This window comes from Trifolium pratense, linkage group LG1, assembly GCF_020283565.1.
Source record: "Trifolium pratense cultivar HEN17-A07 linkage group LG1, ARS_RC_1.1, whole genome shotgun sequence".
In the NCBI taxonomy this organism is placed as follows: domain Eukaryota; kingdom Viridiplantae; phylum Streptophyta; class Magnoliopsida; order Fabales; family Fabaceae; genus Trifolium; species Trifolium pratense.
The window spans coordinates 46,369,578-46,393,095 of record NC_060059.1 but is presented as its reverse complement, the minus strand read 5'-3'; the positions used below and the strand labels follow the sequence as shown (position 1 = coordinate 46,393,095).

At 32.3% G+C, this 23,518-nt stretch overlaps 2 protein-coding genes across 2 annotated transcripts; one reads left to right on the top strand and one right to left on the bottom strand.

The window, feature by feature from the left end:
• The first annotated feature begins 5,095 nt into the window (after positions 1-5,095).
• On the top strand, positions 5,096-5,890 carry LOC123904915 (rRNA-processing protein UTP23 homolog). The gene is made up of 3 exons (XM_045954518.1): positions 5,096-5,259; positions 5,396-5,586; positions 5,686-5,890. Exons 2-3 carry the CDS (start codon positions 5,396-5,398, stop codon positions 5,873-5,875), a joined length of 381 nt encoding a protein of 126 aa, XP_045810474.1. The 5' UTR covers positions 5,096-5,259; the 3' UTR covers positions 5,876-5,890.
• A 7,416-nt stretch (positions 5,891-13,306) lies between these two features.
• On the bottom strand, positions 13,307-14,799 carry LOC123904909 (probable DNA helicase MCM9). Its single transcript, XM_045954514.1, has 4 exons — positions 14,639-14,799; positions 14,433-14,535; positions 13,668-13,773; positions 13,307-13,578 (listed from the first exon to the last, which is right to left on the bottom strand). The coding sequence occupies exons 1-4, from the start codon at positions 14,779-14,781 to the stop codon at positions 13,322-13,324; spliced, it is 609 nt and encodes a 202-aa protein (XP_045810470.1). The 5' UTR covers positions 14,782-14,799; the 3' UTR covers positions 13,307-13,321.
• Between the last annotated feature and the right edge of the window lie 8,719 nt (positions 14,800-23,518).

Below are 23,518 nucleotides of genomic sequence, written 5' to 3'. Positions count from 1 at the left end.
ACCAGTTGCACAAGAGGAAACTTATTACCCTCACGAGGTTAACCAAATTCCTCAAGTGATAAATCAAAACCCTCCAGTGTTTAACCCAAACCCTCAAGTGGTTCACCAGAACCCTCCAGTGGTAATGGTTAGGAGGAACCAAGACCCTGATGAAGTGGTACAAGAGGTTCAGAACAATAACTTACTTGGCCAAAATAATTTGGCTAACATGGTCGAAACGATTTTGGCCCAAAACGGCCTAAACACAGGTTGTCGAAGGCCAAATTTTGTTTCTGCCTTCAATGAACATGTGTTGCAGACAGAGTTACCAAGAGGTTGGAAAGTCCCAAAGTATACTAAGTTCGCTGGGGACACTAGTGAGTCGACTGTAGAGCATATTGCTAGGTACTTAGCTGAATCTGGGAATTTAGCAAACAATGAAAATTTGCGAATGAAGTATTTTCCTAATTCGCTTACCAAGAATGCTTTTACTTGGTTTACAACTTTGCCTCCCAATTCAATTCATAGCTGGGCCCAATTGGAAAGAACTTTCCATGAACAATTTTATATGGGCCAAACCAAGATAAGCCTGAAAGAGCTGGCCAGTGTAAAAAGAAAAAACCAAGAGTCAATTGATGATTATTTGAACAGGTTTCGTTTATTGAAATCTAGGTGCTTTACTCAAGTGCCTGAACATGAGCTAGTGGAAATGGCTGCTGGTGGCTTAGACTATTCGATTCGAAAGAAATTGGATACCCAATACCTCCGAGACATGTCACAGTTAGCTGACAGAGTGAGACAAATCGAAAGGTTAAAAGCTGAAAAAGCTAGAAATTCTAAGTTTCAGAAAAAGAAAGAAATTAGTTTTGTTGGTTCTTGTGATAATGAGATCGATTATGAAATTAGTGATGAATACTTAGAATTCGAAGATAGTGATGTTAACGTGGCTGAATTAAAGCCTGGGCCTCCTTACACTTGTAAGTTGTTAAGGCCGTCGAATGGAAAAAATCCAGTCGAACCAAAAAATGATAAGTTTGTCACAAAAACCTATACCTTCGACATTACGAAATGTGATGAAATTTTTGATTTATTGGTGGCTGATGGTCAAATTATTGTGCCAAAAGATATGAAAATACCATCAATGGAACAAAGAAAGAAAAGAGGTTATTGTAAGTTTCATAATTATTTGGGACATAAAACTTATCAATGTGTTGTTTTCAGGGACTTGGTGCAAAAAGCGCTGAATGAAGGAAGGCTGAAGTATGCTGATAAGGCAAAGCCTCCAATGAAGGTAGATGCAGACCCTTTGCCAACTGCTGATGCTACCTATGTCGAAGTCTACGACTGCAACATGGTTGAAGTTGTAGATGCTGCTGCTCCAGTCGAGGCTGTGCCTGAAGAGGAGTATGAAAAGAGGGTGCGTGAAGTGTACCCCATGCTGAGGAAGAACTGGTGGACTTCCTGAATAGGTGCAAGCTGAAGAATTCTGAGGTGATGCTTTGCCCTAGGTGCAGTGCTGTGTGCGACAAAGAGGCCACTGCAGGCCTTCAAAATGTTGTACCTTACACTGAAAACAAGAGAAAATGGCCAAAAGCTAGGCCAAACCAAAAAGCTTGGCCCTACAAAGGAGCCAATTGGGGAAAGCCCATCACCAAAGGCCTTTCGATCCAGCAAAGGCTAGGCCCCCAGAACACTTTCAAACCATCTTGGAAAGCACCCATTAACCAATGGGTAAGTGGGCAGTATGTGACTTTCAATCGAAGAATGATGGAAAATGGAAGCTCTAGCAATGTCAATGTGAACATTGTGTCTGAACCTGTAACACCCAAACCCGTTATTTAATTAACTCTGCCTTTATAAAATCTTTTTCGAAAATACGCAGCGAAAAAATTGAAAATATGATTATAGAGCGCTGGTTTGAATATCACAAACTTCATTCAAAGATAATACTAATACATTTATCTAGTAAAATATTCGAATGAACTAAAAACAAAACCTCGCATCGAACGATGCGTTATTAGTTATACAAAACGGATACTTTTCAAATGAAAGCTTAAGACCAACAGAGTATACTAAGAGGACTACATGCATATACATATAAAAACCCCTTTTTCCCGTGTCTCAATCAGAGCAGAGCTTCACCATTGCACTCGGACGAGGCTAACACATAACCTGTCAACCTGGACCCCCAAAGGTCCAGCAATTAACACAAAGCAGAGAGTTAGAAAACATAAACATAAATATAAGTGTGAGTAGTATACTACACACTTCACACGCTATCATACATTTCTAACTCACGCACATACATCGTCAAATACGACTACCAATTAATCATTCATTTACAAACACACCAATCATATAGTTTCACGTCTTCTCGGACACTACCAAAGTGTTCATTTTATAGTCATGACGGACTCTACACTTGTTCATTTTATAGTCATGACGGACTCTACTCACATATCAAGTCATGGCAACAATCACAGTATTAAACAATTAGTAAATACCAACGCTTAACACATACGGAAAACACATTACAATCCAACCAGATAATGTCACATAACAATTATCAAATACATGTGCATTTACCCTAATGCATCTAATGCCAATTATCCAATGTCATGTCATTCCTAGACACGACTAATGCATGTGGTACCAATTTTACATTGTTCAGATTTCAGTCATGACGGACTGTTCAGATTATAGTCATGCACGGACTGTTCAGATTATAGTCATGCACGGACTGTTCAGATTATAGTCATGTACGGACTCTACATCAGCAGTTTTACATCTTGTTGGATGCGTCGGAACTTACCGAACCACCTTATCTCCCTTGGATAAGCTCAATAACAGTTTTATATCATGTAGGATATGGCTATCATCAACCATCTCTCCCATAAAGAGGAGTCACACAGTTTTATATCATGTTTGGATATGGGTTCCAGATCTCGGATAACATAATCCCATCTTCGACCACTTTTCATAAACCATTTTCATCAATTATTGGAATTCACATGATTCCCATAACACAATTATTCATGAATGCATGATTACTTTTAAACACATCAAATACATGACGCTATCTAGCTCGAAGCTATTCATATGATAATTATATGCATAACCATTTTTATACACATAAGGTTTCATTTACACTTATGTCATAAAACACACATCAATAATCCAATTGCATACATCATCACAAAAGCATAAGATCAAGTCATATTCCTAACACATATTCATGATCATCACAATCATATTTATTCTCTAAGATTACTCAACTAATCTCATACAATATGTTCATTATCCCTATTATAATCATATATGTCTATTACAACAATTAACATACATAATATAACATGTTAGAACCCTCAAAGCCATACAAATTCCTAAACAGCAAAGTGCTGTGCTGACACGGTGGCTAAGCGAGACTTAGCGAGCTGTAGCGAGCAGTTCGCTGAGCGAAGGCTTAGCGAGCTTCAGCGAACCACACCAGTGGGTTACCTGCTCGTGGCGAGCTTCAGCGAGCTGTAGCGAACAGCTCCTGTCAAGAACACGTTTTTCACTCAAAATCACCCAAAAATCCCATTTTTCATGTTATAAATCCCAAATAAGTTTATATTCAAGTGCAACAAGCATATCTAAACACAAAAGGACGATTCATTTCACCGATCTACCATTTTTACTACGAAAAAGTAAAGATTTACACCATTTCATCAAAACTCTCAAGAACACTAAGTTCTTGAGTTTAATCCATTAGAAAACTCGTTTTTAGCAAATATTTCCGTTCATTAATCATGTTACAAGCATGTTAAACACAACAAGAACCTTAGGAACGAATTTCATCAAGAAATCCATTCCTATCTAAAACGAAAATGGGGTGGAGGAAGTTCGGGTGAGGAGAAATCGACATTCTCCCCTTCCTCGAGTCACCCACGAATATGAAATCTACTCTCTTACCTGGATTCGAAGAAAATACGAAGATTTGATCTTGATTCTCCTCACTTCCTTTGCCCTAGCTCCACTGAGCTCTCTTCTCTCTCCAACCTCAAGAACAAGAACATAATGAAATGTTCCCTCTTGGACTTGGCCATATGGCCGCCCCACTCAAGCTTACTCGGCCCATTGGGCCTCAAGCCCATTGGCTTGGCCCAATTCGAGTTAACTCTCACTACTCGCCTAATAACTAAGTACTCGATAATTAACTAAAGTTATTAACTTAATTAAAATGCCACGTTAAATAAAATATTTTAACTCATTAAAATTAATAATTTGAAAATTGGGTCGTTACAGAACCCAAAGGTTCAAAAGTGGTACCTGGAAAAGAAATAGTGAATGCTGCCACAGAGGTCAACAAATACTCTTATAGAAACAACTATAAGGGAAAAAACCCTATGACCCGCACTCAGTGGCGAAGGTTTCAGAGGAAACAAAAGTTGACAGCAAAGGATGCTGAGGCTGGGGGCAAGGTTGTTGCAACCCAGAAAGCTGAGAAAGTTGAAGTGGCCAAAAGGTCAGCGAAAGAGAGGCTTTCCATAGTCTTGGAGGAGCCAACAGCTGAAAATGCCCAAGAAGTGGCAGAAGGTGAATATGACATGGAGGATGATGATCTCCTAGATGAGGGATCTGATTTCGACGTTATGGTTAATGTGGTGTCCATCTTGCCGTTGGAGTATGATGTGCCTACAGAAGTCAACGAGTTGGAAGAGGACTTCGAGGCCCTTGATTTGGCTGATCACAAGCCAATGTGTTACTATGTTATGCAGAATGGTTGTGTCGAAGAACAAAAAGCTGTCTTCGAGAAGCCAGACTTGGGAATGCAGAACCACTTGAAGGCTTTGTTTATTAGAGCGAAAGTCAATAACGTGGGAATCAATAAAGTGTTAGTTGATGGTGGAGCTGTGGTGAATATCATGCCCCATTTCATGTTGACAAGAGGTTAACAAGAGGAAAATACAAGTCGACTGTTCTCTAACCTTCCACACATAAAACCCTAATTCTAAATCACTATAGCATCTCTAAAATATATATTTGCGCTAAGTTACTATTGTCCAATAAAATAATTACACGTGGCTTTCATTTATTTTCAGTCTAAAATTTTCTATGTTGCTAACTACTACTGTTACAAGCACCAGTGTCCCGCCGTTCTCCATACTCTGCCGTAAAAAGCAAAAGCCAGCCGGAAACCGCAGTCGGAGTTTGTCGCCGACAGCCGCACAACAGATACAAAGACAACACACCAGAAATATTCTCCATAGCAAAGCGATTTCGCGATTGAAAGCATAGGAAATTATCGATTTTATTTTTTGCTTTAGAATCTGGATTTCAATTTCATGAAAGAAATCGTTTTGTTTATACATAAAGATGAAAATTTAGGTTTTCATTGTTTTAATTTGAATATAAATTTTTGTTTTTTATGTAGATGAAGGTTAAGAAGCAAAAAAGGCATAGGAAGAGTTTAACGTTTTACACTGCATGTTTTGGTTTCCATAAGCCTTACAGAGTTCTTTGTGATGGAACATTTGTTCATCACCTTGTTGCCAATCGTATAACTCCGGCTGACACGGCTCTTGCCAATATTCTTAGTTCTCCTGTCAAGCTTTACACAACAAGGTCTTTGTTTTGTTTTGATTTGGATTCTTTTGTTTTGGTTTGTTAATTTGTTTTTGTGTTGTTGATATGGGTTTTGGATTTTGGATTGAGGTAATGCAGCTGTGTTTTAGCCGAGTTGAAAAGGCTTGGTAAATCGTATTCTGAGGCTCTTAAGGCAGCTAAGAATCTTATAATTGCAAGGTTAAGCAATTCTCTATCTTTCTATATAGTATATACAAATACTGCTTACTACATTTGCTGGATAACAAGTGCTTTAACAAACCTTATGATAGATGTGCACGATGAATGATACCTGATTGTGTAGGTTGAAACCCTTTTATATGTAAATTTGTACCATTTTTCTTTATTAGAGGGGTCTAATCGGTTGGCTTTGAAAATTTTGGGCCATGTTGTTTTGGAAGGCTAGGTTATCTATATATATATATATATATATATATATATATATATATATATATATACTAGACCCTTACCCGTGCGATGCACGGGTGTGATGCGATTATTTTAATTTTACAATTGCATAAAACTGAAACATTAAATATTATCAAAATAATAATAATAAAATAGAGAATCCGAGATTCAAAAGATTTATTTTCCAAGAAGAAGTGATGTGACATTGTAAGTGAGTAGTTAAATGAAGAAATATTATTAGTTTAAGGATTATGGTTTACTTTACCTGAGTAACAGAATAACTATCTAAAATTTATATATACAGGAGTAATAAGTTATATCTCCGCACAACATATAAATTTATTTCAAAATACACAAATGATTGGATGAAAAGAGATGTGGCAAAATTTAAGTCACACAATTGGCATATAAATAGTGACAGAATTAGAAAAACTCAAATAAAACAAATAAAATTAAAGGGTACATACCTTTTAAAAATATTCCAAAGGGACATATGTGAAGAGCATCAACCTCACAGTTCAATTCTTTTGAGTAAGAGATGATGACCCAAAGCCTAAAATAAAAAATTATAAAAATAAGTATATCAATAAAAAAAATTAATAAATAAAAAAGTAAAGGAAAGGAAAGTAAAACAACTATTACATAATTCAATTAAAAATAAAGTATATATTATTTAATTTGTATCATAATAGAATATGAATACACATATACAGTAACACTTAACTAAACATATAAATGGATGTGCAACACAAAAGTTGAATGTATGATCTGCAACAAACAAAAAATGTCAAATTCTCTTAATTTTTTTTGTTATGCAAAAAGTTAATTTTTGCAAAAAAATAAAATAACTACAACAAATCATGGTTTTAGAAAATAACATAATTATTTATATCGGATGCACAAAAGATGAAGAGGCAAGATAATGGAAAGATAAATTGCACATATAAGATATGAAAAAATCTATTCTCACGTTTAACCGAAAAAACAAATGGTAATTATCAGGGGATGAAAATATTTGTTTCTAACATTCGTAATGGTTAGTTAGGAAAATATGAATAAGATTCAAATTAAAACAATTGTAACCTATATATTAAAATATTGGTAGAAGAGTCAAAGGGATGAAAATTGAATTGTGAATTAAGAGATGAAAAAATATTACCGGGAGTTACAAAGTTAATTAGTGTATATTTTTGTATTCTCCTTATTATAATATAATAAGCAAAAGTTATTATATTCCCCAAAAAAAGTAAAGACTAAGTAAAGGCTTGAGTGAGTGTATATTAAAAAGCCATAAGTATATAAATGTAGAATATGAAAAGTATATAGATGACAATAATAATAATAATAATAATAATAATAATAATAATAATATAAGTAGAAATGATGTGGCATTGTAGAGTGATTTAATTGGATTTAAATAGATGATGTGTCTAAATGAAATAATTTGATTGGTCTAAGTGGATTAGGGTTAGGAGAACTATTTAGGAATTATATATATAGATATATATATATATATATATATATATATATATATATATATATAAATCCTAGATAGTTGTGGAAATGCCTATCTAAACCCTAATCCACAAACCAATGAAAACTTTTCATTTAGCCACATCATCCACTTACATCCATTTAATGTGGGGTACTAAATCTAATTATTATTATTATTATTATTATTATTATTATTATTATTATTATTATTATTATTATTATTATTATTATTATTATTATTATTATTGTTTTGGGTTATTATTCATTTTAATTTTTTTTGTTCATTTTATTATGCATTGGCCGAGCTCCTGATGGTAAGAGAACTAACTGGTGTTTCCCACACCCGTGCGATGCACGGGTGTTATGCGGTATTTTATATTATAATGTTGAAAAATCATTCGTATAAATTGAAACAATAAGTATTATGAAAATTATAATAATAACATCAATAAAAACAAAATAATAATAATAATAATAATAATAATAATAATAATAATAATAATAATAATAATAATAATAATAAAGTGATGTTCCTTAAAAAAAAATATAATAAAGTGATGTAAATATAAGATAGATATTAAAGATGTGTTTATACATTTCGAAAAGATTACAATGGATCCTATTGCATCTACCAAAATAAGTTGGTAATCCATAAATTGTCATGTCACTATGAAAACGGTTTATGGTCATACTCATACACTGTGGTTAGATTAGTGGTTGCACAACTATCTAGGAATTATATATATATCGATGCTTATACATTTAAAAAACTTATTTATACATCAGATTTGAAGTTACTTTGGTATCTTCTTCATTAACATTGATTAGCAATATCTTTAACTCATTCTTCAAAATAACTATGGAAATGACAACATATAATTGACCATGGAAAACAATCGATGTTGAAACATAAGTTTTTATTTATATTATAAATCTCATTGGAGGATTCTGAGTTGGATAAACTACTTTATTATCTCTTACACAACTATCTACTGTATTATTACGAGATTGGGAAAACGTGCTCTTGAAGGAAAAATTATTTCAAGAAGTAATATTGGTAATCAGGTTTTCATACATAGATTTTCTCTGACACCATCTGACGTGAGAATTCCTTTTAAATTTCAACGGAGACAATTTCCTATAATGATTTCTTTTGCGATGACTATTAATAAGAATCAGGGACAATCTTTAAAGCATGTTGGAATATATCTTCCGTCGCCAGTGTTTTCACATGGTTAGTTGTATGTTGCAATTTCAAGAGTTACTTCTAGAAAAAGATTAAAAATATTGATTATCAATGACGACGGTGAAGATACGACTAAGACTTCGAATGTGAGCTATAAGGAAGTCTTCCGTAATATAACATAATTTTCTTTGTATGAATATTTTTCCAAAATTATTGTTGAACTATCGTTTAATCTTACTCAACTTTTTTCATATACCTTACATTATTGGAATTATCATATCTTATTTAATCATTATATGTCTTACAGCTAATCAGACCCGTGCACCGCACGAGTCGATGTTCTAGTTAGAAATAAGTCATAAAAAACTAAGTCAAACGGTACATAAGGATATATCAATAAATCTATATATATTGTCTCACCGATAGTAGTAGCCTTCAAATTTTTAGGAAAAACACTTGTTCCAAGCTTTTGAACATCATTATTACCAATGCACCACAATGCATTATTTTCACATGCCTATTTGCCAAAGAGTAATTAAGCATACAAAAACAAAAGAAACTCATTATATACTCATAAAAGTAAGCACTATTTTTTTTTTCTTTCTTATATTGTGTGTAGGTTACATTTGCAGGAATATTGAGGGATACATTAATGATCGTGATCATGTTGTAAGTCATCGGATATTGTTCGAGTATATTTTAGGTTCATGCGCGCATTGTGACATAATTAGAAGATCAAAGTCAAATAAATTATTGACACTCTACTACATAAAGAAGAAATAACTCATCAACTTCATAAACAAACGGTATATATTTATCATAACTATGATTTTTAAAAATATTTTATGTGTGCTTACACAATTTGATACCTAAAATTGTATAGAAAGGAGTAATTAGCAGTTACGCTATTTGATACGTAATTTTCAAAAAATCACGTGATAAAAAGTATGTATGTATAGGTATACCTCTAACTCTTATTGAAAAAAAATAAAATAAAGGATACATCAAAAATAAAAAACAAAGTGACATATAATTATATATACAAATGCAACTCATATAAAGAAAACTAAGATCTTATAGGATTACACTATTAAAATAAAATATGAAGCATTTCTTCATGTTGAATGTGAAGTTGTGTTGTTAGAGATTGTTTGAAGTCTTACATTGCTTAGGTTCTCGGGATGTGAAGTGTGTATATATATATATATATATATATATATATATATATATATATATATATATATATATATATATATATATATATATATATATATATATATATATATATATATATATATATATATATATATGGGGAGAGATCAAATTACACCGGTGTAACATTTGAGTAATGTTACACCGCTCAATAACACTTTAACGAATACAAATTTTACAAAATTCACCGTTGGATTGAAAGCTTATATCGTATATATCATCTATATTGAATTGTATAAAAATCTAAAATCGTTTGATATGTTTTTGAGATAGATCAAGATTAACGGTATTCAATAAAAACGCTTAAACCATTAATCTTCATTGGTCTCAATAACATATCAAACGATTTTAGATTTTAGTAAAATTTAACATGGATGATCTATACGATATAAGTTTTCAATCCAACGGTGGATTTTGTAAAATTTGTATTCGTTAAAGCGTTATTGAGCGGTGTAACATTACTCAAATGTTACACCGGTGTAATTTGATCCCTCCCTATATATATATATATATATATATATATATATATATATATATATATATATATATATATATATATATATATATATATATATATATGGGGATACTTCAAGTGAGAGGAGTAGTTATTGTGAGAGATGAGAGGACTCATTGACAACCATTGGATTAAAATAAACCAACTTTGCTAAGATCAACGCGTGCAGTTGATTCTTCTCCCTTTCATCCTTGTCTTCTTTGATGATTGTACATCGCAAATCGACAATACACATCTCCATTTGCATAAACCCAATTCTGCAACCATGTGTTTCAATCAACATTAAATTTCTTTTTCTTTATTCATGAATTAACCAAATAATGAAATATTGATCTTTAATTTGGTTCTATTTTCTTAGGTCACCCGTTCCCTTTTTGTTCTAATTCCTTTTTTTTTGTATGCGATAGACAGAAGAAAAAAAAAACATTCAGTTTCCTATTTTAGTTTCAAACACTGCTTCTGCAAACAGTGTTGTACTTTTGCCATATTCTCGTAATTATTTGATAGAAAAACATAGATTCTTCTACTTTTAATTTGGAAAAAACTAAAATATATATGGAGATTTGACCAATTGGGATTATTTGATGTGCTATTGATTTAGAATTATTTTCAGTCCAATTTTGATTTGAAGCAAATTGAAGTCATGGTAGTTTTAGACCAGAGATAATTAGGAGAACTGAGAAGAGAAACTGAAGAAGAAGAAGAAGAAGAAGAGATCTGGTTTTTTTAGAGTAATTGTGTGAACAGTGATCACATGCTTGCTTGGTTTAAAGATTTAATTTAATCTCGATCGTTGATTTTCATCTGACGGTTAATATTATATCCTCTCATCTCTCACAATAACTACTCCTCTCACTTGAAGTATCCCCTATATATATATATATATATATATATATATATATATATATATGAGAAATGCTACTTGTAGTGAAAACGCGGTTCACGAATTTATCCCGAAACACGTGGCAATTACTTACTGGTGCACCGATTTGCATCATTTAATTATTAAACCTGTTTTTTTTATTGTCTCTCATCTCATCTTCCACCCAACAACACAACACCCTGTTTTTTCTATGCAACTTCCTCTTCCAAAATTTTCTTGCCCGATCGTTTCTCTCTCTTCCATAATTTCTTTGTCAAGCTTTTGTAACCAGTTGAGGTCTCTTCCTAATACCTCTCAAGACCAGCAAATTTCTCATTGAGGAATTGTTTGCTATGGAAGAGATAATCTATCTCGTTGAATATATAAGCCGGAAAATCCGACATCCAATGCTCCAAGAGATTCAGAGTTTCAAAAAACTCATTTTCAGAATTGCAAAATTGAAACTGCAAAGTTGATTTTGAGGGCGAAGCGATGGATTTTGGAGCACAGTTCATTTCTCAAAACACAATGAAGTGTTAAAAGCAATTTTTCAATTTCCAAAAAAAAAAAAAAGGCGCTTCGTGATGATTTCGTGAAAGGCGCTTCGCTGTATATAGCACTTATATATATATATATTGTTGAAAAATTATTCATATAAATTGTAACAATAAGTGTTGTGAAAATAATAATAATAATAATAATAATAATAATAATAATAATAATAATAATAATAATAATAATAATAATAATAATAATAAAGTGATGTACTTATCACTTCCTCCAACCAATATATTTTCAACCTTATATGTTGATCCTTCGTCAACCAATTTTTTTATCTTTGAAACCAAACTATTTCCCAAAGTAGCAAGAATCTTATCACATTGAATGATCAAAGTAAAAAAAAAGGGAAAAAGTCAATAAAAAAAACATCAATAGAGATTTTGTGAAAATGTGAGAAGTATATCAAGATAGTACATCACCTTTTCATCAACAAACAACATATTCATAGACGTAACCTCAGTTTGATTTGTATTTGTCTGTTACATTCTACACATTAACAATTCGAACTTTCAACTTTAGATTTGCTTTTCCAGCTACTATAACAGACACGTGAGGGTAGATAGGAGCTATAGTTTGAAAGAGTAATTTGTTTTAACTAAAAACTAAACTCAATAGAAATGTAATTAAGTCAATAATGTATACACTCTTCGTATTTTTTTGTGTGACTAAATTATAAACTCTTTGTTGTTTCTATGAAAACGGTTGACATTTAAATGGGATAAATGTTGAAAGAGAATCCAAATATGTTCATCTTCATTGTCACTAAGGAATGTTATAGTAATATAGAAAAGTGTAACATCTTGGGACATCAATTTTTGGATAATTGGAGAGGTATAATTCAATAATAATGTAGAAAATTGTAACATCTTGTGACATCAATTTTTGGATAATTGGAGAAGCATAATTCTTTATTATTTATTATGAGATTGATATAATATAAAAAAAAAATAGAGATGAAAATGATATAATATAAGGAAGTGATGTGGCATTATTGTGTGATTTAATTGGATGTAAGTGGATGATGTGGATTAGGGTTAAGATGGATAGTAGGAGAACTATCTAGGAATTATATATATAAAATAGAGCATAAGACCCGTGCATCGCACGGGTAAGCGTCTAGAAAAAGGACTGGAGTGATGACCAACCAAAAGGGCAAGTAGCTAGAATTTCCACCCAGCCCATATCATCACGGTTTTAAATAGAGATATTTGACTGCAATTGAGGCCGCGATGTCAATGTTTTTTAACTTCTATGACCGCAATCGCATTGACCATCTCTTTCCACAACACGAAAGATTGCAACTAAACCATAACCACGGCTACAATTTAAAATCTTGCTTGTGATAACTTTTAATGAAAAAGACCAAGAACCAGGTTATTGTGAAAATTAACAAGTGTGCGTAAATGAATCAGAATTGTGTGTAGTATGTCTGTCCCATTACATATATCGAGTTAAGTGTAACAGTTACTGATAGTACAACAAAAGATTTAAATATTCATTATTTGCAAAAGACCAGTAGTATCCTTACCTTAAACCCTCGCCAAGAGTGATTAACAAACGATATACTTTCCGTATAAATAATAATGTGAGCAAAAGGGGAAGAGAACACAATGCACCTGTTTTTGCATTTGTGGCACATGTACTTCCTCTCTCCTTCATGCATCTTGATAGCTCCGGACCTGATTACTATCCCTTTGAGAGTGAGAAGAATCCCTCGGTGCTGCACCCGTACACGTCCTATGCTCGGAAAAGTCTCTAATAGAATAACATCATTATCAGTGAGAATTTGGCATGAGGGTCCTTAATGGGGAATTGCGACAAACAAGCGGTGAGCAGAAACAAACCAGGGCATTCAAGGGGAGAACCACTGATGTTAATCCGAACGTGAATGTACTTTTTCTCAACCACAGTATTCTTTTCATCACCAGCCATTTCTCCTAACACAATTCTCTACCATCAACCAAACCCCAACATAAGTCAATCTTCTACTCTTTTGTTCTAGTTCAATTTTGAATAAACCATCAATTAAGTCCTTAAACTATCACACTCTCTTCAATATTTAGTCCTTACACTATATAAATATATTAAGTAGTCCTAAAATATTTAAAATCTGCCAATTTAGTCCCTACTACTAAGATGTTTGGGACTAAATTCACAAATTTTCATATACTTTTTATCCGCTAAAAAATAAGAGACTCGGCAGAACAACTTAAATTGTATTGTGTTTAATTTTAAAACTGCTTCGAGACTAGACAAATTTGGGGGCAAGAAACCAGACAAAAATTGAAATTATTGTCTCTCAATAAACCATAAGACAAATTTTTGTCTCAAATACACGTCTAAAATACCAAAATAAGACAAACAATTGTCGGATACCATAAAAGTTTGTCGTGTTTTGTCCGGTATTTACCTTTTTTAAATCAAACGGACCTTTGGTGATTAAATTGACGGATTTCATATACTTCAAAGACTATTTATTACATTTATATAGTTTAAGAACTAAATCCGTGAAAGAATGAAAGTTTAAAAAGACTAAATTGATAGTTCATTTTTCAAGTTTTTATTTTTAAACTAATAAAAGAAGAAGAAAAGAGGAAATGGAATGATACATGAGTCCTAAGAGCAGCTTCATCGAATAGTTGAAGATAGGTATTGGATTGGGAAAAGATGAGATGGGCAATGCGAGGATCATAATCCAACAATTCTGCGAAGCTATACACAGTAGATACAAAAAAAGAGAGTTAGGGTTAATAATAATATAGAATTAGTAATAAAGGATATGAAAAGAAAAGAAAAAATGGAAGAGGTAGTTTACTCGATGTAGAGAGGAAAATGAAGATTGAAATCGGGAGAAGATGAAATGGAGCGGAGTTGATCGGAATGGTCGGATTCGGGGCGGAGGAGGTAAGTGGCCATCAGTTGCGTCCAGTATTCTGGATCATCGGCGGTGGTCATCATTCCGGCGAGTGTTTGAGCGGGAAATGCCTATCATGTTGTTTTGGAAGGCTAGGTTAGGTTATCTATATATATATATATATATATATATATAAATCCTAGATAGTTGTGGAAATGCCTATCTAAACCCTAATCCACAAACCAATGAAAACTTTTCATTTAGCCACATCATCCACTTACATCCATTTAATGTGGGGTACTAAATCTAATTATTATTATTATTATTATTATTATTATTATTATTATTATTATTATTATTATTATTATTATTATTATTATTATTATTATTATTATTGTTTTGGGTTATTATTCATTTTAATTTTTTTTGTTCATTTTATTATGCATTGGCCGAGCTCCTGATGGTAAGAGAACTAACTGGTGTTTCCCACACCCGTGCGATGCACGGGTGTTATGCGGTATTTTATATTATAATGTTGAAAAATCATTCGTATAAATTGAAACAATAAGTATTATGAAAATTATAATAATAACATCAATAAAAACAAAATAATAATAATAATAATAATAATAATAATAATAATAATAATAATAATAATAATAATAATAATAATAAAGTGATGTTCCTTAAAAAAAAATATAATAAAGTGATGTAAATATAAGATAGATATTAAAGATGTGTTTATACATTTCGAAAAGATTACAATGGATCCTATTGCATCTACCAAAATAAGTTGGTAATCCATAAATTGTCATGTCACTATGAAAACGGTTTATGGTCATACTCATACACTGTGGTTAGATTAGTGGTTGCACAACTATCTAGGAATTATATATATATCGATGCTTATACATTTAAAAAACTTATTTATACATCAGATTTGAAGTTACTTTGGTATCTTCTTCATTAACATTGATTAGCAATATCTTTAACTCATTCTTCAAAATAACTATGGAAATGACAACATATAATTGACCATGGAAAACAATCGATGTTGAAACATAAGTTTTTATTTATATTATAAATCTCATTGGAGGATTCTGAGTTGGATAAACTACTTTATTATCTCTTACAAAAAAACTATTGTATTATTGAATTTGACATTTATATTAATTTGAAATTTATTGGAGCAAAAATAAACCAACTTAACTCATACTCAAATATCGAATATGATAAAAATCATACAGGACATAACAACCATTAGTAAACTTTATTTTATCTATTTTTTTTACTAACATTAGAAAGTAGTCCTGACAATTGACCAACTCCTTATATTTACAAAGATTGGACAAAAGATTATTAGCAAAAACATTAACCTTTTTGAAAAAAAAACAATAAAATACAAAAAATAATAAAATGAACAAACAAATGTAAATGAATAATAACCCAAAATAATAATAATAATAATAATAATAATAATTACAATTAGTACCCCACATTAAATGAATGTAAGTGGATGATATGGCTAAATGAAAAGTTTTCATTGGTTTGTGGATTAGGGTTTAGATAGACAATTCCACAACTATCTAGGATTTATATATATAGATTGAGTGTATATTAAAAAGTCATAAGTTTATAAATGTAGAATATGAAAAGTATAGAGATGAAATAATAAAATAATAAATAATAATAATAATAATAATAATAATAATAATAATAATAATAATAATAATAATAATAATAATAATATAAGTAGAAATGATGTGGCATTGTAGAGTGATTTATTTGGATTTAAATGGATGATGTGGCTAAATGAAATAATTTGATTGGTCTAAGTGGATTAGGGTTAGGAGAACTATTTAGGAATTATATATATAGAACCATCTTGGAAAGCACCCATTAACCAATGGGTAAGTGGGCAGTATGTGACTTTCAATCGAAGAATGATGGAAAATGGAAGCTCTAGCAATGTCAATGTGAACATTGTGTCTGAACCCAAAGGTTCAAAAGTGGTACCTGGAAAAGAAACAGTGAATGCTGCCACAGAGGTCAACAAATACTCTTATAGAAACAACTATAAGGGAAAAAACCCTATGACCCGCACTCAGTGGCGAAGGTTTCAGAGGAAACAAAAGTTGACAGCAAAGGATGCTGAGGCTGGGGGCAAGGTTGTTGCAACCCAGAAAGCTGAGAAAGTTGAAGTGGCCAAAAGGTCAGCGAAAGAGAGGCTTTCCATAGTCTTGGAGGAGCCAACAGCTGAAAATGCCCAAGAAGTGGCAGAAGGTGAATATGACATGGAGGATGATGATCTCCTAGATGAGGGATCTGATTTCGACGTTATGGTTAATGTGGTGTCCATCTTGCCGTTGGAGTATGATGTGCCTACAGAAGTCAACGAGTTGGAAGAGGACTTCGAGGCCCTTGATTTGGCTGATCACAAGCCAATGTGTTACTATGTTATGCAGAATGGTTGTGTCGAAGAACAAAAAGCTGTCTTCGAGAAGCCAGACTTGGGAATGCAGAACCACTTGAAGGCTTTGTTTATTAGAGCGAAAGTCAATAACGTGGGAATCAATAAAGTGTTAGTTGATGGTGGAGCTGTGGTGAATATCATGCCCCATTTCATGTTGAAAAAATTAGGTCTTTATGATACAGACCTTCATTCCCACAATGTTGTATTGGCCAACTATGAAGGAAAAACTGGCCATTCTCTGGGGGCAGTGCAATTAGAAGTGTGTGTTGGTAGCACTGTTCGAAAGACCTTGTTCATGGTCATAGCTGCCAAACCCAATTACAATCTGCTATTGGGCAGAGAATGGATTCATGGTGTTGGGGTTGTCCCCTCAACCATGCACCAGAGATTAATCATCTGGAGAGAAGATGGTTTGGTCAAAAATGTGGAGGCAGATCAGAGTGCATATGTTTCAGAGACAGGCACCATGACTTTGCAGAACTTCGATAAAAACCTGGCTTCTATTGCTCCTTGTGGTGAGCAGGATGCTGCCTTCGATCCAAATGAAGTGGTGTTGAAAAATGTATACCACTCAGTTAAATTGCATCCAACCCATGACTTTTGTTGGGAAATGTATATAAATCCTAGATAGTTGTGGAAATGCCTATCTAAACCCTAATCCACAAACCAATGAAAACTTTTCATTTAGCCACATCATCCACTTACATCCATTTAATGTGGGGTACTAAATCTAATTATTATTATTATTATTATTATTATTATTATTATTATTATTATTATTATTATTGTTTTGGGTTATTATTCATTTTAATTTTTTTTGTTCATTTTATTATGCATTGGCCGAGCTCCTGATGGTAAGAGAACTAACTGGTGTTTCCCACACTCGTGCGATGCACGGGTGTTATGCGGTATTTTATATTATAATGTTGAAAAATCATTCGTATAAATTGAAACAATAAGTATTATGAAAATTATAATAATAACATCAATAAAAACAAAATAATAATAATAATAATAATAATAATAATAATAATAAAGTGAGATGTTCCTTAAAAAAAAATATAATAAAGTGATGTAAATATAAGATAGATATTAAAGATGTGTTTATACATTTCGAAAAGATTACAATGGATCCTATTGCATCTACCAAAATAAGTTGGTAATCCATAAATTGTCATGTCACTATGAAAACGGTTTATGGTCATACTCATACACTGTGGTTAGATTAGTGGTTGCACAACTATCTAGGAATTATATATATATCGATGCTTATACATTTAAAAAACTTATTTATACATCAGATTTGAAGTTACTTTGGTATCTTCTTCATTAACATTGATTAGCAATATCTTTAACTCATTCTTCAAAATAACTATGGAAATGACAACATATAATTGACCATGGAAAACAATCGATGTTGAAACATAAGTTTTTATTTATATTATAAATCTCATTGGAGGATTCTGAGTTGGATAAACTACTTTATTATCTCTTACAAAAAAACTACTGTATTATCGAATTTGACATTTATATTAATTTGAAATTTATTGGAGCAAAAATAAACCAACTTAACTCATACTCAAATATCGAATATGATAAAAATCATACAGGACATAACAACCATTAGTAAACTTTATTTTATCTATTTTTTTTACTAACATTAGAAAGTAGTCCTGACAATTGACCAACTCCTTATATTTACAAAGATTGGACAAAAGATTATTAGCAAAAACATTAACCTTTTTGAAAAAAAAACAATAAAATACAAAAAATAATAAAATGAACAAACAAATGTAAATGAATAATAACCCAAAATAATAATAATAATAATAATAATTACAATTAGTACCCCACATTAAATGAATGTAAGTGGATGATATGGCTAAATGAAAAGTTTTCATTGGTTTGTGGATTAGGGTTTAGATAGACAATTCCACAACTATCTAGGATTTATATATATAGATTGAGTGTATATTAAAAAGTCATAAGTTTATAAATGTAGAATATGAAAAGTATAGAGATGAAATAATAAAATAATAAATAATAATAATAATAATAATAATAATAATAATAATAATAATAATAATAATAATAATAATAATAATAATAATAATAATAATAATAATAATAATAATAATAATAATAATATAAGTAGAAATGATGTGGCATTGTAGAGTGATTTATTTGGATTTAAATGGATGATGTGGCTAAATGAAATAATTTGATTGGTCTAAGTGGATTAGGGTTAGGAGAACTATTTAGGAATTATATATATAGAACCATCTTGGAAAGCACCCATTAACCAATGGGTAAGTGGGCAGTATGTGACTTTCAATCGAAGAATGATGGAAAATGGAAGCTCTAGCAATGTCAATGTGAACATTGTGTCTGAACCCAAAGGTTCAAAAGTGGTACCTGGAAAAGAAACAGTGAATGCTGCCACAGAGGTCAACAAATACTCTTATAGAAACAACTATAAGGGAAAAAACCCTATGACCCGCACTTAGTGGCGAAGGTTTCAGAGGAAACAAAAGTTGACAGCAAAGGATGCTGAGGCTGGGGGCAAGGTTGTTGCAACCCAGAAAGCTGAGAAAGTTGAAGTGGCCAAAAGGTCAGCGAAAGAGAGGCTTTCCATAGTCTTGGAGGAGCCAACAGCTGAAAATGCCCAAGAAGTGGCAGAAGGTGAATATGACATGGAGGATGATGATCTCCTAGATGAGGGATCTGATTTCGACGTTATGGTTAATGTGGTGTCCATCTTGCCGTTGGAGTATGATGTGCCTACAGAAGTCAACGAGTTGGAAGAGGACTTCGAGGCCCTTGATTTGGCTGATCACAAGCCAATGTGTTACTATGTTATGCAGAATGGTTGTGTCGAAGAACAAAAAGCTGTCTTCGAGAAGCCAGACTTGGGAATGCAGAACCACTTGAAGGCTTTGTTTATTAGAGCGAAAGTCAATAACGTGGGAATCAATAAAGTGTTAGTTGATGGTGGAGCTGTGGTGAATATCATGCCCCATTTCATGTTGAAAAAATTAGGTCTTTATGATACAGACCGTCATTCCCACAATGTTGTATTGGCCAACTATGAAGGAAAAACTGGCCATTCTCTGGGGGCAGTGCAATTAGAAGTGTGTGTTGGTAGCACTGTTCGAAAGACCTTGTTCATGGTCATAGCTGCCAAACCCAATTACAATCTGCTATTGGGCAGAGAATGGATTCATGGTGTTGGGGCTGTCCCCTCAACCATGCACCAGAGATTAATCATCTGGAGAGAAGATGGTTTGGTCAAAAATGTGGAGGCAGATCAGAGTGCATATGTTTCAGAGACAGGCACCATGACTTTGCAGAACTTCGATAAAAACCTGGCTTCTATTGCTCCTTGTGGTGAGCAGGATGCTGCCTTCGATCCAAATGAAGTGGTGTTGAAAAATGTATACCACTCAGTTAAATTGCATCCAACCCATGACTTTTGTTGGGAAATGTATATAAATCCTAGATAGTTGTGGAAATGCCTATCTAAACCCTAATCCACAAACCAATGAAAACTTTTCATTTAGCCACATCATCCACTTACATCCATTTAATGTGGGGTACTAAATCTAATTATTATTATTATTATTATTATTATTATTATTATTGTTTTGGGTTATTATTCATTTTAATTTTTTTTGTTCATTTTATTATGCATTGGCCGAGCTCCTGATGGTAAGAGAACTAACTGGTGTTTCCCACACCCGTGCGATGCACGGGTGTTATGCGGTATTTTATATTATAATGTTGAAAAATCATTCGTATAAATTGAAACAATAAGTATTATGAAAATTATAATAATAACATCAATAAAAACAAAATAATAATAATAATAATAATAATAATAATAATAATAATAATAATAATAATAATAATAATAATAATAATAATAATAATAAAGTGAGATGTTCCTTAAAAAAAAATATAATAAAGTGATGTAAATATAAGATAGATATTAAAGATGTGTTTATACATTTCGAAAAGATTACAATGGATCCTATTGCATCTACCAAAATAAGTTGGTAATCCATAAATTGTCATGTCACTATGAAAACGGTTTATGGTCATACTCATACACTGTGGTTAGATTAGTGGTTGCACAACTATCTAGGAATTATATATATATCGATGCTTATACATTTAAAAAACTTATTTATACATCAGATTTGAAGTTACTTTGGTATCTTCTTCATTAACATTGATTAGCAATATCTTTAACTCATTCTTCAAAATAACTATGGAAATGACAACATATAATTGACCATGGAAAACAATCGATGTTGAAACATAAGTTTTTATTTATATTATAAATCTCATTGGAGGATTCTGAGTTGGATAAACTACTTTATTATCTCTTACAAAAAAACTACTGTATTATCGAATTTGACATTTATATTAATTTGAAATTTATTGGAGCAAAAATAAACCAACTTAACTCATACTCAAATATCGAATATGATAAAAATCATACAGGACATAACAACCATTAGTAAACTTTATTTTATCTATTTTTTTTACTAACATTAGAAAGTAGTCCTGACAATTGACCAACTCCTTATATTTACAAAGATTGGACAAAAGATTATTAGCAAAAACATTAACCTTTTTGAAAAAAAACAATAAAATACAAAAAATAATAAAATGAACAAACAAATGTAAATGAATAATAACCCAAAATAATAATAATAATAATAATAATTACAATTAGTACCCCACATTAAATGAATGTAAGTGGATGATATGGCTAAATGAAAAGTTTTCATTGGTTTGTGGATTAGGGTTTAGATAGACAATTCCACAACTATCTAGGATTTATATATATAGATTGAGTGTATATTAAAAAGTCATAAGTTTATAAATGTAGAATATGAAAAGTATAGAGATGAAATAATAAAATAATAAATAATAATAATAATAATAATAATAATAATAATAATAATAATAATAATAATAATAATAATAATAATAATAATATAAGTAGAAATGATGTGGCATTGTAGAGTGATTTATTTGGATTTAAATGGATGATGTGGCTAAATGAAATAATTTGATTGGTCTAAGTGGATTAGGGTTAGGAGAACTATTTAGGAATTATATATATAGAACCATCTTGGAAAGCACCCATTAACCAATGGGTAAGTGGGCAGTATGTGACTTTCAATCGAAGAATGATGGAAAATGGAAGCTCTAGCAATGTCAATGTGAACATTGTGTCTGAACCCAAAGGTTCAAAAGTGGTACCTGGAAAAGAAACAGTGAATGCTGCCACAGAGGTCAACAAATACTCTTATAGAAACAACTATAAGGGAAAAAACCCTATGACCCGCACTCAGTGGCGAAGGTTTCAGAGGAAACAAAAGTTGACAGCAAAGGATGCTGAGGCTGGGGGCAAGGTTGTTGCAACCCAGAAAGCTGAGAAAGTTGAAGTGGCCAAAAGGTCAGCGAAAGAGAGGCTTTCCATAGTCTTGGAGGAGCCAACAGCTGAAAATGCCCAAGAAGTGGCAGAAGGTGAATATGACATGGAGGATGATGATCTCCTAGATGAGGGATCTGATTTCGACGTTATGGTTAATGTGGTGTCCATCTTGCCGTTGGAGTATGATGTGCCTACAGAAGTCAACGAGTTGGAAGAGGACTTCGAGGCCCTTGATTTGGCTGATCACAAGCCAATGTGTTACTATGTTATGCAGAATGGTTGTGTCGAAGAACAAAAAGCTGTCTTCGAGAAGCCAGACTTGGGAATGCAGAACCACTTGAAGGCTTTGTTTATTAGAGCGAAAGTCAATAACGTGGGAATCAATAAAGTGTTAGTTGATGGTGGAGCTGTGGTGAATATCATGCCCCATTTCATGTTGAAAAAATTAGGTCTTTATGATACAGACCTTCATTCCCACAATGTTGTATTGGCCAACTATGAAGGAAAAACTGGCCATTCTCTGGGGGCAGTGCAATTAGAAGTGTGTGTTGGTAGCACTGTTCGAAAGACCTTGTTCATGGTCATAGCTGCCAAACCCAATTACAATCTGCTATTGGGCAGAGAATGGATTCATGGTGTTGGGGTTGTCCCCTCAACCATGCACCAGAGATTAATCATCTGGAGAGAAGATGGTTTGGTCAAAAATGTGGAGGCAGATCAGAGTGCATATGTTTCAGAGACAGGCACCATGACTTTGCAGAACTTCGATAAAAACCTGGCTTCTATTGCTCCTTGTGGTGAGCAGGATGCTGCCTTCGATCCAAATGAAGTGGTGTTGAAAAATGTATACCACTCAGTTAAATTGCATCCAACCCATGACTTTTGTTGGGAAATGTATATAAATCCTAGATAGTTGTGG